We start from the raw sequence: 18,202 nt of genomic DNA on the forward strand, positions 1-18,202 counted from the left end.
TGTATGTATTTTGTGTTTGACAACCATTTTCCCTTAAATTAGAAGCTTTTGTTGAAATAGAAGCAAATGTGTCATTTTGTCTTTCCAATATGCTGAGGTTGTTATGATTTCAAATTTTGACACAAAGCCAGCAATTTTCAGGGGAGGGGTAAGTTGATTACATCAACTCCAGTACTAAACCAGTACTTATTTTATCGACCCCCAAAAGGATGAAAGGCAAAGTCAGCCTCAGCAAAATTTGAACTCGGAACACAAAGACAGATGAATTGACACTAAGCATTTTGCCTGGCATGCTAAGAATTCTGCCAGTTAGCCATCTTATGTTGAGGTAATAATGAATCATAAAAAAGGAAGCAAGAGAGAGCAGCTACCATGAGGCTGGAACTCAAATCTGTGTGTTCAACAGACAAGCACTTTAACCATAAAGCCATTTTTATGCTTTAGAAAATTTAACACTTAATGCAGATGGCTATATTACCATCACTCAAAGAAATGAAATGATAAAAAAAAAAAAAGAACCAACCTCTTCAGTTAAAGAAACAAATGGTAGCTTTTCCTCACAATGAGCCAACAAGAATGCTAATGGGGCAACAAAATAAGGAGATTCTTTCCTCATCTTAGCTGGTGGCCCCTCTTGATCACCCAACAGCAACTGCATACATACATAAAAAGAAATAAAATAGAAAAAATGTAAGAAAATAATTAAAAATGTAAGAAAATCTGATAGAGAACTAGAAAAAGAAATATGGTACTTCACTGGGGTATTCAAAGAACTGTCCATATTGGTCACACTCAACTAGAAAAATATACAGCAATTAAATGATAAGAGTGTATTCAATAGTGTACATATGTATCAGCATGCAAATGTAGCTGAATAGTGAAACAGTTCATTTTGGAGTTATGGTGACCTTAGTTCTATCTTACTACACAGAGCTTTAGAATTGTCTTCTAAAATAACCTGGGGTCAACCCAAGCCTTGTGAATGAAACTGTAAGCTTCTCAGATGATTGTAACTTATAATTCAAAGGGCCAGCCTAGTCATACATAGTGCTATGCTAATCTTCTTTACTTTAAGGATCTGTGAAATACATAGGGACTTGAATTATAGACTCATTAAAATATACTGTAACTGATTGAACAACTAGAGTACTCATTGTCAAAACTGACAGGTTTATTTACTGATTTACTTGCATATACACGTGAAAAAAAACTCCCTATATTTGGCTTCCTTGTATATAGATGTTTTTTTTAGAAATAAAGGCAAATATGTCATTTTGTCGTTGGCTGAATCATGAAAAGGGAAGCAAGAGAGAACTGCTATCATGAGATTGGAACTCAGATGTGTGTGTTCAATAGCTGATATAATAATTTGATATAAAATTAGATGATGTAATAATTGATATAAAATTATCAAATACTTAAAAACTGCATCTCATCTTCATCATTTAATATCCATCTTCCATGCTGGCATGGGATGGACAGTTTGACAGGAGCTGGCAAACCACAAGACAGCACAAAGCTCCATTATCTATTTTGGTATGGTTTCTATGGTTGGGTGCACTTCCTAGCACCAACCATTTTAAAGAGTGGAAAGGATGCTTTTTATGTGGCATCAGCACCAGCGAGGTCTGCTTTGACATGGTTTTTACAGCTGGATGCCCATCCAAATGCCAAACACTTTACATCTCATTATTATCATCATCATTGTTTTACATTCATTTTCCATGCTGGCATGGGTTGGACAGCTCAACTGGGGTCTGGGAAGCCAGGAGGCTGCACCAGCCTCCAGTCTGATCTGGCAGCGTTTCTACAGTTGGATGTCCTTCCTAATGCCAACCACTCTGAGAGTGTAGTGGGTGCTTTTTACGTGCCACAAGCACAGGGGCCAGAGGGGGCTGGCAACGACCATGATCGGTCGGTGCTTTTTACATGCCACCGGCACAGAAGTTAGTCAAGGCGGTACTGGCATCGATCATGTTCGGACGGTGCTTTTTATGTGCCACCTGCATGGGGATCACAACTACAATTTCCATTTGATTTAGAAGTTATAATTCAGTTTCAATGTTTGGAACTAACTTACCTTTCGCTTTCTTGACAGACTGTCCAATTCCAATTCATCGCCTTCAGCTTAAGAAATAAAAACACAATTAAAATACCCTGAACATTCTCATGTTCACATCAGTAACTTTTACACATCCTTTCTTATTATACACATGCACATCCAACAGTTACTGAGTACATTCTTTGAAACAAAGCTAAACAATTGGTTGACATTTCAAGTCAGTAGATTTAACAACTACAACTACTGTCCTCAGACTATCACAGTTTTACCATATAAAGTAGCAGTTCTCAACCATTTTTTTTTTACTAATGGATCCCTTTAATTCCTATTTTACTTGGATGGGCCCTCAGAGTTGTTGAATGCTCAAAAAATTCTGTTATATATTTTTAATTAAATATTATTAGGAATTGTATAAAATAAGTGTTAAAATATTTGGCATATTGTATAACCAATTTATTGCACACAAATCACCACTAAAATATCTCAACATTAAAACAGATTAGGATGGACAGAAATTACATTTTGTATGAATTTTGGTAAGTCTGACCAATTAATTCTTTCCACAGTCATAAGCTTTTTCTTATACAATGCACAGTTCATTTGAATATGAATTAAATATTCAATATTTTGTGTTTCAACAAGTCATCAATCTGTAACAGTTGTTTCACACGTTCTCACAACAAAACAACACAGAGACACAGCTAAATTAAATGGATGCAAAATGAGAAAAGATACTCACAAAAAACAGTAGCATATGGACCATGAGTCAATGAAAATATGTTAATAGGTGTAAGATGTTTGGCTTTCAGGAATGGCTTCACAGCTCCATTATCTTCAACTAAAGTGTTGTCAGTATTTTCAGTACTGGCAGTAGCCATCTCTAGAAGGTAGTATTTGTAGACAAATGATTTTGGAGGAACATCCTCCACTTCGACAACCTTTAAGAGAAAATATTCATAATAAGATCATAATAAGATCATATTCTATTATATGATATACAAAATATTCTTTTATGTTAACATAATAAATCTTTTGTAACTAAATTTTGTAGAAAACACACCAAACTTTGATGAAGTTTGATAAGAAGATTCAATTGTACACATACCACAGCATATGAAGTCTGCTTGGGAACTCGAACATACAACTTGTGTTTCGAGAGTGACTCTAGGGCATGGCCAGCAAAGTTTATAAAGGGCAACTGGCGATGGCTGCTGGCAGGGAGCTGTTGGACAGACTTTTCACACCGCAGTAAAGCTAATTCTGATCTGGTTAAAAGAAAAGAAAAAAAAAAGTGAAAATGTTTTCTGAAATAATATTATTTCAAATATCAAACTTCAGGAAAAAAAAAAGCAAAAAAACTGTTCAAACTGTAACTGTAACAAACAAAAACAAATTAAAACATCTTTCTATTGTATTAACTCATAACAAAGTAAATAGTTAACTATCACTGGGCACTAGTCTCATAGAGGGCAATTGTTGGAGAAAAAAAAACAAAATTGGTTGCACCGGAAATTAGTTAAAATATAATTTATCATAATGTGTTGATGATGACTGCATGGTCAAGAAGTTTGCTTCTCAATCATGTGGCTCAATCCCACTGTGTGGCACCTTGGGCAAGTAACTTCTATTATAAGCCCAGACCAACCAATTCCTTCTGAGGCAATCTGAAAGACGTGTGTGTGTGTAAGCTTTACCCACCTATACCTACTGACCGGTCTTCACACTCTCTTCTACTCACCTTCTCGTACCTTCAGGATAGGTTCTGGTACCTCATCACCACCGTCTTTATCTCTCTCAAATCCCACATCAATTACTCTCATCCATTCTTATATAATGCAAAGTAACATTGTACCTCTTTCGAAGCAAGAAACCTGTTTAAGATACTTTAAATTTCAACATAAAAGTTGCCTTTCTACAAGACACCCACTCAGCTGAGAAGTAGCTTTATGATAGGTCTTGCGAGTTACATGCCAACTTCACTGGTGCTGGTGCCATGAAAAAGGCACCCAGTACACTCTAAGTGGTTGGCATTAGGAAGGTCATCCAGTCACAGAAACCAGGAGCTCAACATAGTCCTTCAACCGAGGCCAGGATGGAAGATGGACATTAAATGATGATGGTGAAAAATTAAAGACAGTGTCCGCTCTAAGTAATTTGAACTTAGTGTAAACATCTGGTACAAGCCATTACAATTAATACTATGATATATAATTAGCATGAAACAGATTACTGACCATAATATTTGGAACATACCTCAGTTTGGCAATTTGTTTATCAAGGTGTCTTCTTTCCCCATTAAGGTTTTCTTCAATTTCTTGAATGACAGGATGATCTGAAATAAAAGATGATGAAAAACATATATATAGGAAATGACAAGAGACCGGGAGATGTGGCAATTTGCTGTACTTGATAAGAAGCATTATCTTAAGTAAAATTGCTGTCTTCCACACATACAGGCTTGTCCTCTCAGGTGTCAGTGCCACCTAAAAAGCACCCATGCTGGTGCTGCACAAATGCATCCGTGCCAGTGGCACGTAAAAAGCACCCAGCACATTCTGTTAAGTGGTTGGCATTAGGAAGGGCATAAAAATCATGCCACAACAAACAGTTGGAGTCTGGACAGCTCCCTGGTAGCTAGTTCCATGACAAACCGTCCAACCCAAGCTAGCATGGAAAGCAGAAGTTAAACAATAATGATGATGATAATGATATATATATATATATATATATATATATATATATATATATATGCTTTTACTTGTTTCAGTAATTTGACTGCGGCCATGCTGGAGCACCACCTTTTAGTCGAGCAAATCGACCCCAGGACTTATTCTTTGGAAGCCTAGTACTTATTCTATCGGTCTCTTTGCCGAACCGCTAAGTTATGGGGACGGAAACACATCACCATCGGTTGTCAAGTGATGCTGGGGAGACAAACACAGACACACAAACATATACACACACATACACATATATATATATACATATATATACGACGGGCTTCTTTCAGTTTCCGTCTACCAAATCCACTCACAAGGCTTTGGTCGGCCTGAGGCTATAGTACAAGACACTTGCCCAAGGTGCCACGCAGTGGGAATGAACCCGGAACCATATATATATATTCAAATAGTAAGTATATATATATATATATATATCATCATCATCATCATCATCATCCTCATCGTTTAACGTCCGCTTTCCATGCTAGCATGGGTTGGACGATTTGACTGAGGACTGGTGAAACCGGATGGTGTCTTTTATGTGCCACCCGCACAAGCCAGTCCAGGGGAACTGGCAACGATCTCACTCGAAAATCCTACGGGAGCCAGTCAGGCGGTACTGGCAACGGCCACGCTCAAAATGGTAATATATATATATATATAAAAGAAGTTTAAAAAGGAACAAGAATAGAGCCTTAGTCATTAGAATCACCAACTTGTTTCTCAAATTTCTTTCATGTAGGCGAGAGGATTCAGAGTAGTTTCTCTTCGTCCAACACTAACTATTGTGAGTCATTCTCTGGATGCAGCCAAACTTTCTAACATCTCTTACAATTACAACTTACTATTATAATTACCATCCCTTTTCATTTAGTACACATCATCTGTTTTCAACTGGAACTATATAACAGAAAGCATATTGAATGATATCAGACCAACATCCATAGGGGAATAGGTAGGTGTCAGATTTTACCTTCAGTCTGTTATAAGAATTTATCCATCCCAAAAGAATGAAACACAAAAGGGATCTAAATTCAGAACCCAGAAGTTTCAACGCGAATATTTTCAGTAATGGTTAACAATGATCTAAGGTCTTACTTGAGCAAGGTACTGATGTTAAGAATGTTCCTCGCTGGATATCAATAGCAACACGCAAAACTTCAGCAGAAGTGAATGGATTTAAGACTGGTACATGGAGAACAGCTGGAACATCTTTGATTTCACCTAAAAACGAGCAATAATAAATAAATGCTTTAAATACTATTATTTTTCAAATGCATGTCATATAGCATGATCAGGACAGAAATCATGATTACTATCACTTCTAGGTTTCCTAAAAAACCTTTACTGACAATTTTATAGTTTTCATGCAATATTTTATCATTTATATTTCAATTTATTTAACCATTTAGTATTCAGATTACTCTGTCTAATGTAATCCTTTTTTATTCACATTGTTTTGAATTGTTCCTAAATTATCTACTAGCTTAGAGATTTCAACAATGTAATAGATTATTTTTAGAATGACATTGTATGATGGGTGTGAAGGGCCAGATATGGCCAATTTAAATATAAAGCAAGTTGACTATTTTGGCTGGATATGGCCAGTTTAAATACTAAAGGGTTAAATAAAAATTTGCATTATGTAGATGTTCAGAAATTTCCAAAACATATAAAGCAGTATTAAGAACTATGTAACTGAAATTGACATCTTTGTTACATGAATGTGCATGCATGCATGTATTATGAATTTGTGAAAAGAAGGGCAGGGACAATAACCTTTTTCAGAGCTACTGAGATTTGTGGAAGGAAAGGAGGAAGTTATTTTCAAAAAGATCTGTTCCAAATGCTTGCAACAGAGGGGGCTACAGTTAAAGCACCCCAAGACCATATAATGGTGTTAAACCAAGTTTTAAGTTAACTCTTGAGGCTTTAGTAGAAAACATTTTCACATGGTGCCATACAAGAATCCCCAAAACACTTGGTCACAAAGCAAACTTCCTAGCCACAGACATGTTAGCTATAGCAGACAATGGGAAGAGAGAGAATTTATAAGCTAGAATTCTAGACAAAAATATAATTTATAAAAAAACATTGGAAAGCAAAGTTTATTTTACAAAAGCATAATTTGAAAACAAAAATGAAAGGATTACTTACAGGGACCATCAACATACTTTTGAAGATCTTTAGCAAACTCCTGAAGAATAAAAAAAATATTGTGAAAAACAAGTCATTAATAGGAAACATCATATGAAGGGGTGCTGAAAAGTTCCTGGCTTTAAGGGTATCATGAAAGGCCTGCTTGGAGGCCCAACCTTCCAAGTTCTTTAACAGGGCTTAGAAAAACTGAAAGACTGCTGCAATAGATGTGTGAATCTGAGAGTGGAATATGTTGAATAAAATCATAATTAACTGATCCACCTGTATTTTCTTTTACCTTAAGCCAGGGAGTTTTCAGCACTCGTGTGTGTATGTGTGTGTGTGAGAGAGAGAGAGAGAGAGTACAGATGCATGAATTTGCTAGTTATGTTCTAACATTATGAAAATCTGGGACACATGAAAAATTTTAATTCAACTTTTAAATGTTAGAAAGTTTCCAATTTAAGCAGGTTTTAACTGTAATAGTCTTCTTTCTTTGATGTTAGGTAAAATGCATTAATCTTTGACATAAAAGTTCTCAAGAACAATGCTCTAAAAGATGAAACATATGATGCAATTTTTGAAAAAAATACTTTGGACTAAAATAAATTCAGATAGTGAGTACCACCTTGGAGTAGCTTACTGTATGCAAAAGGGCAAATTTATCTTTTGACGATCTAATTTATAAACCAGATTGCCTACATATCTCCATTCAGAATCAAAGACACAACAAGCATTTTAAGGCTATTTTACCAGCAAAAACAGGAGTTAATCTCCATTTTGCCCTCTTCACCATAACCACTCTACCCTTATTTCATCCCCATCTTTGTGGGTCTTCCTATTCATCTATTACCTTCCATAATCATTTTCAGCACTCCTCTCACCCAGTCACCTTCATCTTTCCTCAGCACATGACCAAGCCATTGCACCCCATTTTTCTTCATAACATCCATCACTGATTCTATTCCCATCATTATCGGTAATTCATTTTGCTTTCCTCTTGCAGAAGAACTTCACTTAGCTAGCAAATCATTTTCATATCTGTCCTGCCCTTCTAGGTTCATTACCTAAATCTCATGCCTAGAGATGCAAAGATATTTCAAACATAAATGTCAACGAAACAAAACTTTAACCACATTTAGTATGCCAATATATAAATTCACACCAATTGACAAAGACAAGTGTTACCTTATCTAAATTCATAAATATGGTGTTCAGACTTTATAAAAGAATTACTGATACATTAATTGCTGCAAAATGTTTAAACAGATACTCCTCTTCAAAGAAAATCTGAGACTCCTAACACTTTGAGAGAAAAATGATTAAAAAAAACACAGTTGTATAATGTAGGTATTAAAAAAAAATAATATGTTCAAATGATAGGAATGAGCAAAATATACAGTAAAAAATTCTTTGGACAGGTAATTGTTGACATGAACAAAGACACAAAGAAGGTATCTAACATTGATGATGATGATCATGATGGTGAGATTGGTAACTAAAAGTAAAAAGGACTTACCTTAAGTTTAGCATGAGTACGGACTTCAATTGTTTGAATGATGAGTTTCTCAATGGAGAGATGTTCACTCTACAATGAAAGGTACAAAATATATAACACATTTCTTGTATATTTCAATTACAAAAACAGATGAAGCTTACACTATACACTTTAAGCTAACAATTTTAGAATGTAGAAACAATCTGTATGAGTAATCCATTATGATGCTTTAGCAACATTTCTGCTACTTCTCAAAAATAAACACGGATTACAAACCATCTGTATTGTACAAAGTAAAGCTATATTTTTTGTTTTAGTTAACTTACATCTAGAACATATGACAGCAAATTTGGATACACATGCATACATTACAGCAGATACACTTACAAATTGAGAAAAGCTGAGTAATAACAATGATTATTGTAGGTTCTTAATGCCTGTCTATGTAGACCCACAACTTGATCTTCGAGAGTTACAGACTTATAACATTTATCTAGTAATGATATTGTGAAAGCACAATGCCATTTTATAATAGAGAGCTGTTAAATTTATAGTGAATTTAACAGCTTGGTATATTATTAAATAGTTAGAATGGCTTTTGGCTCAATGAACAGAACATCGGGTTCACAATCATGAGATAGTGAGTTCAGTTCCTGGACCAGGCTGTGTGTTGTGCTCCTGAGCAAGACACTTTATTTCATGTTGCTCCAGTTCACTCAGTTGTAGTAATGAGTTGCAATGTCACTGGTACCAAGCTGTATCGGCTTTTACCTTTCCCTTGGATAACATCCTGCTGTGGAGAGGGGAGGTTTGTATGCATGTGCAACTGCTGGTCTTCCATAAATAACTTTGCCTGGACTTGTGCCTTGGAGCGTAACATTCTAGGTGCAATCCCATGGTCATTCATGACCGAAGTGGGTATTTACTCTTTACCCTAGAATGGTTATTGAATGATGTAGACACTTCTGTTTCAACATACAACCTCAGATCATGTCACCTGCTACACAAATACAACACTAAAACACTTCGAATTTATACAGTTAGTCTAGCTGCAATAAAGTAAAGACAAGTAGCTGTACAAACGTTTCTCAGCCAACAATCAATGAAAGTCTTGATGTTATTTATTATATTCTATTTATTTATTTTTCAAGAGAGTTTGAAAAAGTATAACAGCTTGTATGTGATTCAGCTACCAGGTTCAAGGTAAAGTCCTTTTTTATCCCCTAGAAACCATGAGCTTTCATAAAGTACAAAAAAGGAGCTTTGATAAAGTACAAAAAAAGTGGTGACATACATTGCATGCATACGTGTGTGTGTGTGTGTGTGTGAAGAGAAACAGAGATAGATATGTGAGGAGATTAAAGTAATATCCAATATTTATATAGAAAAGCTTGTCTCTGATTCTTACCCTTATGGATAATCCTACTTTTCGAGCTTCCTCAACAGTCATGAGTGGAATGTGACTTATCTGTAACGGTTTACCTTCATCTTCTTCTGATACATGAACACTTAGTTTATAAACTAGTTAAAGAAATTTTAAAAGCAATTTGTCAACCATTTTAGCTAATTGGCATATTACTGGACTGTTTAACAAATTTTAATGTTCACTTAAAATACTGGGACAAACATTTAATAACTGAAAAAAGTTACATTAACAAGACCTTAACCATAGCTGAGTGGTTGGTGTTAGGAAGGATATCCAGCTGTAAAAATCCTGCCAAAACAGTCACAGAAGCCTGGTGCAGGCTCCTGCCTGGCCAGCTCTTCTCAAACCGTCCCACCCATGCCAGCATGAAGGCAGACATTAAACGATGATGATGATGATGGGATGGGACATAAACCACTGCTGTTTTTTAACTGGTGGTGTTTAAAAATGTGATTTTGTTTCTCATGTGATAGAGCCATATGACATACATATTTTGGGAAAGATGATTTTTTTTTTTTTAACTTCAAAATTGAAAATGGAGGAAAGTGAGATACATTTTCATGATTTGATACTCTTTTATGTCCAGAAAGGATAAAAGCACTGTACAAACAGCAAAAAATATGTGCACTTTATAGAGGTGTCATAGCTGAGAGGACTGTTCATAAGTAGTTCACTAAATTTAGGAGTAAAGATTTTAAACCAGGAAACTATGAATGTTCAGGCAGACCTACAACCATTGATGATGGCCAAACTGAAATGCTAGTCTAAAATAACCCAGATCACATGACACAAGACATTGCAGAGATACTGCACATATTACATAAGATCATTATGAAGCATTTTAAAACACTTGGATACATGAATCACAATGATGTTTGAGTGCCTCATAGTTTAATGGAAAAATTTCCAGCTGTGAATCTCAGTTTAAATGCAACAAAAAAAGCAACTCATCTTGAAAAATAACAACCACAGATGATAAAAAAATGGACTGTTTCCAATAATATGGAGCAAAAAGGATCCTGGAGAAAAGAGCCAGTCACTATCCAAAGAAGGAGCTACTCTGTATCTAACAGGATTGGAAGGGCATTGTGTATTACAAGATCCTTCTGCAAAATCAGATGTTGAATTAAAATAATTATTGGTCCCAATTGGTGAAAAACATCCAGGACTGACAAATAGGAAGTACATTGTCTTCCTTCAAGTCAACACTAGACCTCATGTTTCTTTGCAGACCCAAAAGAAATTGGTACAGGTTGGTTTGGATGTCCTACCACACTCACCAGTGAATTATCATTTATTTATAATGTAAATGAATTACCATTTAACATGTTAAGAACTTTGTTATCAATTCTTTCAATTTTAATAAAACTAATACCATGCTGAAAAGTTCAGATATTTGTAGGAATAGAGTGAGCAACACCAGAGAAGCCTGATTGTTGAAGTTAAGGTTGAAAAAAACATGAAGGAATATAAAATGTAAATAGAGATGCCAAGTTAAAGTATGCCTATTAGTCAAACTAAAAGTTCTGTGAAAAGGAGTACAGTCTCAGGTGTGTGAATGAAATACAAAAATAGGTTATTTTTGTGGGGTTTGATAATTGTATTTTAGAAATAAATCTTTAACTATTTTAATATTTCATCAATGCCAATTATTATTTTACATCATCATCATTGTTTAACACCCGCTTTCCATGCTAGCATGGGTTGGACGATTTGACTGAGGACTGGTGAACCAGATGGCTACACCAGGCTCCAATCTGATTTGGCAGAGTTTCTACAGCTGGATGCCCTTCCTAATGCCAACCACTCCGACTGTGAAATTCAAATAGAAGCATGAATGTTTTTGCAAGTTTTCTTCATATTCAAATTGCTAATCTAAAGACAGCAAAATTAGAATTAGAGGTTTATATTGAATTTATATTATTATTAATAATAATAATAATATTTAATAAAAAAAATTAGTTCTTACCACTGCTATCTTTTTCTTTTTTAATTTGATCTCTGAAATAGATAGAGAAGTACTTTTAGTACAATTATAATTGCTGATTAACATTGACTATTACCGAAGATGAAGGTATCTATAGCTCATTAATATAATCCAATATATAACTGGTACTTAGGTATAACTGTGCAGTTGAGAAGTTCACCAACCACATGGATCTGGATTTAGTCCCACTATGCCAAACATGGAAGTGTTTTCTATCAAAGCCTTGTCAGTGGATATGGTAGGTGCAAGTTAACAAGAAGCTCCTTGTATGCATATGTGTATATTATATACATACACATGTAGGGATATATATATATATATATATATATATATATATATATATATATATATATATATATATATATATATATATATATATATATAGGTATATGTACACATATACATGTATGGTTAAGCAGGCTGAAACTTCTAAGTCATGGTCAGTATTATTCTAGCTAAAGAATAATACACATATATTCTTTTTCATTTCACATCCTTTCTTTTCCTTGCTTGCATGGATTGGATGAATACATTATTTGAAGCATTGTTTTACAGTTGGATGCCTTTTTCTGAAGTTAACCCATACTTGTTTTTCAATTAAGGGAACACTTGTCCCACCTGACTTCAAAGGCATGAAATGCCCAAATGATTTGCTAACAATAAACACTAACACCTACCACTTTCATATAAGTGATTGCAGAAGTAAACAAACACACTTATATGACAGTCACCAAATTCACCCAGAAAGCTTTGATTGATCCACACAATTGGTCTAAACCTAAAAGCCACATGGCTGGGAAGTGTACTTCATACCTTCAAAGCCATGTGAAATAAGAGATGCCTTACTTGAAAAACAAGTATTAGTATCAGGAAAGACATCTTATTGTTAAACAAATATCTTAATAGCATTTTTATCCAACCTGTGCTAGCATGAAAGAAATGGACATAAATAAAAACACACGAAAGATAAAGTTCACCCAACAAAATATTGAGAATAATGAGATAATCTACATCATACAGAATCTAACTCGGTTTTAAATCATTTAAGTTAGATTCATATATTGCATTTAAATATAAAACTGCCTTTATCAAGCAGAAATAAAAGTGTGAAAAATAATCTTACCTCCAGTAAGATACAACCAAACATTTCCCAGGTGTATACTCCTCTACTCGAACACTATCACCAAGCCGTTCTCTAACAAGGCGTTGAATCTTAACAGAGAAAAAATAAACACATTTATGTTACATAAACTGATGAGTATAAAATTTCATTAATATTTTAGAAGGTATATGAGTAAAGTCATTTAATCAAAATAGTTGATACTTCTCAGTAGTTATATCTTTATCATTTACAGAAAGAGAAAACATTTTTACTGTAACTAGCTTAATTGTATTTAACATAAGTCTGGAACGAATTAACAAACATTGATTTGAATGTGACATATACATATTTTTTGGAGTAAATGTAAGGGCTATAGCTGCATGCTACTCAAGATGTCGATGGGAAGTGCAATGACATTTTCTTGATATGAGTAGCATTTGTTTTCTTGCTTTTCAAAGAGATAAGACCTTCAATGAAAGATGCTTTTGAGATCCCTACTCATTGAATCAAAGAAGGTTTGGCATATAGTGTCTAGGTTGCATATGGTTGAGAATCATTTGGAAAGAATAAAGGACAATATCATCAACATATATGTAGGTATTGTAGTGAATCTAGAATGGTAGAAGACAGACAGATTCAGAGGTGATTTGTCAAGTTTGAGCAGTAGGAAGTTGGATGCAAAGTGAGCAGTCACCTAAACTACTTCAAGGACTTAAAAAATTGAGTTTTTACCTAAAAGGAAAAGTTCAGTCAATTGCCCAGCTGTCAGAGATTGCTCAGGAATGAAACAAATGTGCTCCCAAGAGTAATTAGCATAAAACTGGCACAAGTTTGACCAGTTTGCTGAACTGAAGTGCAATAGGGTGTGGTGTGTGGATGCATACTAGGTGATTGCAATGAGGCAGTGGATGGATGATTTAATAGGTGTAGAAGTATTTATAGTTTGATAGAGATTAGGTAGGTGAAAGGACTCAAGGGTGTTTTCCTTATTTCAATGAAATATATATCAAATTTAAATAACTGTATATACATACCTGTGAGTGCAATACTTCCAGTTGTAAAGACAAACAGAAGGAATCTTAAGAGATGACTTAAGGAAATATATCTAAAATTATTGTGAAAAATATAAAGGAAGATACTTTTGTAAATTTGTACATATAAGATACAAAACATCAATTAGCTTTGATAACAATTATGTTAGCATGGAAAAATAAATGCTAAAACATTAATGAGCTTAATGTCAAAGGCTCTCTTTCTAAAATAAAGAGAAGAGGGATGTTTTGCTTTAAAACAGTATGTTAAAGGTACTTAAATTAATTCTCTAAGTATAAGAAAGGTAAAATAAGACAATTATAATCCAACAAGAGAATGCCTAGCTTTAAAGTTAGAGTGTACAGCAAATGCTCAATCTCTTTCAGACTGGAGCTATGTACAAGCTCTTTTAGTAACTAATTTAAATGAATTGATTAATAATAATCTTCTCTCATAACAAAAAGAAAAACATTTCTTTTTCCTTCCAAAAACCCTGGGGTGAAAGTATTACTCATTTCTATTCACCAGAGATACTTAGTAATATATTCTAAATAGTTAACGAAATCAGTTTTTTTAAGTCAACAAGATCTTTGGTTTCACATTACCAATTATGGCTGAAAGTATTTTCATAAAATATAGGACCAATAATGTATCCTCCATCTCATTTTATCTGTTACACTTTCTTCTGAAGTGATAATTCCACATTTGTCCAATCTCATACACGTGTGCCAGGGTAGATCATTCATCATCATTTAACGTCCATTTTCTATGCTGGCATGGGTTGAACTGGCAAGCCAGGAAGCTGCACCAGGCTACAATCTGATCTGGCAAAGTTTCTACAGCTGGATGCTCTTCCTAACACCAACCACTCCGAAAGTGTAATGGGTGCTTTTTACATGCCACCAGCACGGGAACCAGTCAGGCAGCATGATGAGGATTTTATAATAAGTTGACCAAAATAAGAAAATCAATGTTTTGTATTTCAAATTTTAAAGCACTACAAAAGCAATGCAGCAGAAATCATGATTTGATCAAGTCAAGATTAACCTGCTTAGACATGTTAAGAATAAATATGCAAATAATTGTTCCAGATCTTGATTTTCACAGTACAAATAACATTTTATCTTTTACTAAGGAGTGGCTGTGTGTTAAGTAGCTTGCTTACCAACCACACGATTCCAGGTTCAGTCCCACTGCATGGTACCACCTTGGGTAAGTGTCTGCTACTATAGCCGCAGGCTGGCCAAAACCTTGTGAGTGGATTTGGTAGACGGAAACAGAAAGAAGCACATCACATATATATATATATATATATATATATATATATGTTTGTGTGCCTGTGCTTGTCCTACCACCATTGCTTGACAACCGATGTTGGTGTGTAACATAGCGGTTCAGCACAAGTAACCGATAGAATAAGAATCAGGCTTACAAAGAAGTCCTGGGGTCGATTTGTTCAACTAAAAGGTAGTGCTCCAGCATGGCCACAGTTAAATGACAGAAAAGAATAAAAGAATCTCTAAGTTTCCTTATTTCAAAATACTGCTTCAGTACTAAGATACTTCTTACTCATTAGACAATATATTTATCAAAAGTGTTTATACACATTAATTTAACAACAAAAATGTTCTATGTAATGCTAACCACTATTAATGAAACAAACTGAGCAGATTTATTATATTCTGAGCATGTAGACAGATTAGTTCTACAACTTGTAACACAAATAAAGATAGTTCACTAATTTTTTGATTGTGTTTTGTGACATTAAACAAATGCATCAGATAATTCTTTTATAAAAATCATGAAAAATATTTCATCTTTGCACAAAAAGTATACGTAGCATTCTGTAGAGATCATGTAGAGGTTTCTCATTATCCAGAAGACGAGACTGCACTAGTCTATGGATGTAGTTTACCTAATAAAATAAAAATGACTTCTTTAATGTATTTTTTTTAATATTCATGTATAACATAATGTTTAAAATGAATTTAGTCGAACAGAAAAATAACACAGCTTGAAACAGTATTACAAGTGATATATTCCAAATTGTTGAATATGTATGCAAGTATATGTACAAATTTGAAAAAAATCTCTAAAATATTTTTTGACTGAGATTATTCCTTATAAAATCACTAAATGTACCAATTATGGATCCTTATGAACACATAACAATAAAACAAATAAAATAATAAATTATTTATTAATAGCCACATCTTGATATATGGTGATAATCCTTTCTTCTATAGGCACAAGCCCTGAAATTTTGTAGGAGGGGACTAGCCAATTACATCAACCCCAGTGCTTGATTGGTACCTATTTTTATTGACCCCAAAAGTATGAAATGCAAAGTTGACCGTGAAGGTATTTGGACTCAAAATGTAAAGATGGGCAAAATGCCACTAAGCATTTTTGTCTGGCATGTTAACGATTCAGCCAGCTCACCGCTTTCATACATGGTAATAATGAGAAAGGAACTTTGGCTAAAACATTAAAACAATGTGCATTATTTTTAAATGTATTTGAACCATGCTTCAATTAGTTTAAAATTAGACGCCAATTAAGTGTTTCTTTTGCTAAGTATTTGACACATTAAGCTACTTTTTTAATGTAAATAACATTTTACAGAAACTAAAATTCAAGAAGAATGTTAGCTCACACATTGAAAAAGAAATTGTTATATTAAAAAATATCAGCAAATTTCTCTATTACTGAAAATCCCAAGTTGAAAGTGCCACTATAATGATGTATATATCTCTTGAAATAAAATTTACTTAGAAAAATATTTGAATATGTAAATACTAAAATTCAACAAGTAAATCGATGCTTTAAACTTAGAACTATTAAATGTTTACCTGCAGAGAGTGGACCAAGCTTTTTCCATCTACAAAAACATTTTTAAAAAAAGCATAGAATGATCAACAGAAATATAAAATGAACAGGTGATAGGTCTAATTTCATATGAAAATATTAAATTGAAAGACTATAACAACTCTTAAGATTAATTAGTTCTACATGTTTCAATCAATTTTTAAATAAATATCTTTATGGGATTACATTCTTATTTTAATTAAACTGTTTCAATTAATTGTTGTCAATAAGCCCTATATTGGGTTTAACTAGTCAGATCAAATATCAAAAGCCTCCCAGACATGACCACCTCTTTATTTTTCATAGGCATAGTGTACCTGAAGTCCAGTATTCAAAGTATCGTTTTTTTAAAGACAGTATGAGCTAAAGAAGATTTAGCAGATAGTTCTAACAGTTCAAGCAACTATATAGAGGCTCCCACATTGTATGACATATGCCATGGGACTAGTCATGGATATTCATGCTTATTTTCATATTTGATAGTAAGTATTTAAAGAATTAAAAGATTCAGTAGTTCAAATTGATAAGCTGCCAGCCTAGACATGACCACCCAGTCCTTTTCCTAGGCATAGCATACCAGGACATAATCTATTGTCCCTTTTTTTTTTAAGACAGCAAAGTGTGATATGAGGAAAATTTAGCTGCTAATTCCAGCAATTTGTGCAAGAGTTTGTATTCTAATACCAACAGTTGCTGTTTCTGCAGTCAAATCATTTTATTTGTATTGGTCATGCCTAAGCAAGCCAAGTGAAATTGTAGTCATGGCCAATGCCAGTGTTGCATAATTGGCACCTGTGCCGGTAGCATGTAAAAAGCACCCTTCGAATGTTGGGCCTCATGGAAGCAGTGACAAGGGACCAAGACCTATGGTAATATACTGTGCTTGGGAGGACCTGTCAAGCCAAATGAGATCATAGTCATGGCTGATGCTGGTGTTACATAACTGGCACGTGAAAAGTACCCACTACACTCTCGGAGTGGTTGGTGTTAGGAAGGGCATCCAGCCATAGAAACCATGCCAAATCAAATTGGAACCTGTGCAGCTCCCCAGCTTACTAGTTTTTCAGTCAAACTGTCCAACCCATACCATCATGGAAAGTAGGTGTTAAATGATGATGCTGATGATGAGCTAAATTTGAGGAAGTAGTGTCATTAGCTTACAGTGCTAAGCTTAAGTCACTCTATGGTAACCCTAGGGAAATATTGATACCTTTTTCATTGAATACTTCACTGAAGTTTCTATAGATGATTTTTTTTAATACACAAATCACTAGGGATAGTCTACAACTCAAAAATGATCCTTTAACTTAGTGCATCACTAAATTTGCCCTGCAATATTCTTTCTGTTCGACTTCCTATATTCTGAAG

At 34.3% G+C, this 18,202-nt stretch overlaps 1 protein-coding gene across 1 annotated transcript in view; it reads right to left on the reverse strand.

Annotated features, from left to right (window-relative positions):
• The window catches only part of LOC106871902 (mediator of RNA polymerase II transcription subunit 14), a 55,096-nt gene that overhangs the window by 26,250 nt on the left and 10,644 nt on the right, over window positions 1-18,202 (reverse strand). Inside the window, exons 10-23 of the mRNA XM_089347623.1 lie at window positions 16,819-16,847; window positions 15,803-15,881; window positions 13,969-14,012; window positions 12,956-13,044; window positions 11,815-11,846; window positions 9,828-9,940; window positions 8,441-8,509; window positions 6,940-6,979; window positions 5,881-6,006; window positions 4,316-4,394; window positions 3,168-3,327; window positions 2,802-3,000; window positions 2,081-2,127; window positions 524-652 (exon numbers count right to left, since the gene is read on the reverse strand). Of these exons, the coding sequence (XP_089203749.1) occupies window positions 524-652; window positions 2,081-2,127; window positions 2,802-3,000; window positions 3,168-3,327; window positions 4,316-4,394; window positions 5,881-6,006; window positions 6,940-6,979; window positions 8,441-8,509; window positions 9,828-9,940; window positions 11,815-11,846; window positions 12,956-13,044; window positions 13,969-14,012; window positions 15,803-15,881; window positions 16,819-16,847 (1,235 nt within the window). The remainder of the gene's footprint in view (window positions 1-523; window positions 653-2,080; window positions 2,128-2,801; window positions 3,001-3,167; window positions 3,328-4,315; window positions 4,395-5,880; window positions 6,007-6,939; window positions 6,980-8,440; window positions 8,510-9,827; window positions 9,941-11,814; window positions 11,847-12,955; window positions 13,045-13,968; window positions 14,013-15,802; window positions 15,882-16,818; window positions 16,848-18,202) is intronic.

The sequence above is a fragment of the Octopus bimaculoides genome, chromosome 2 (assembly GCF_046866305.1).
Source record: "Octopus bimaculoides isolate indiv1 chromosome 2, ASM4686630v1, whole genome shotgun sequence".
In the NCBI taxonomy this organism is placed as follows: Eukaryota; Metazoa; Mollusca; class Cephalopoda; order Octopoda; family Octopodidae; genus Octopus; species Octopus bimaculoides.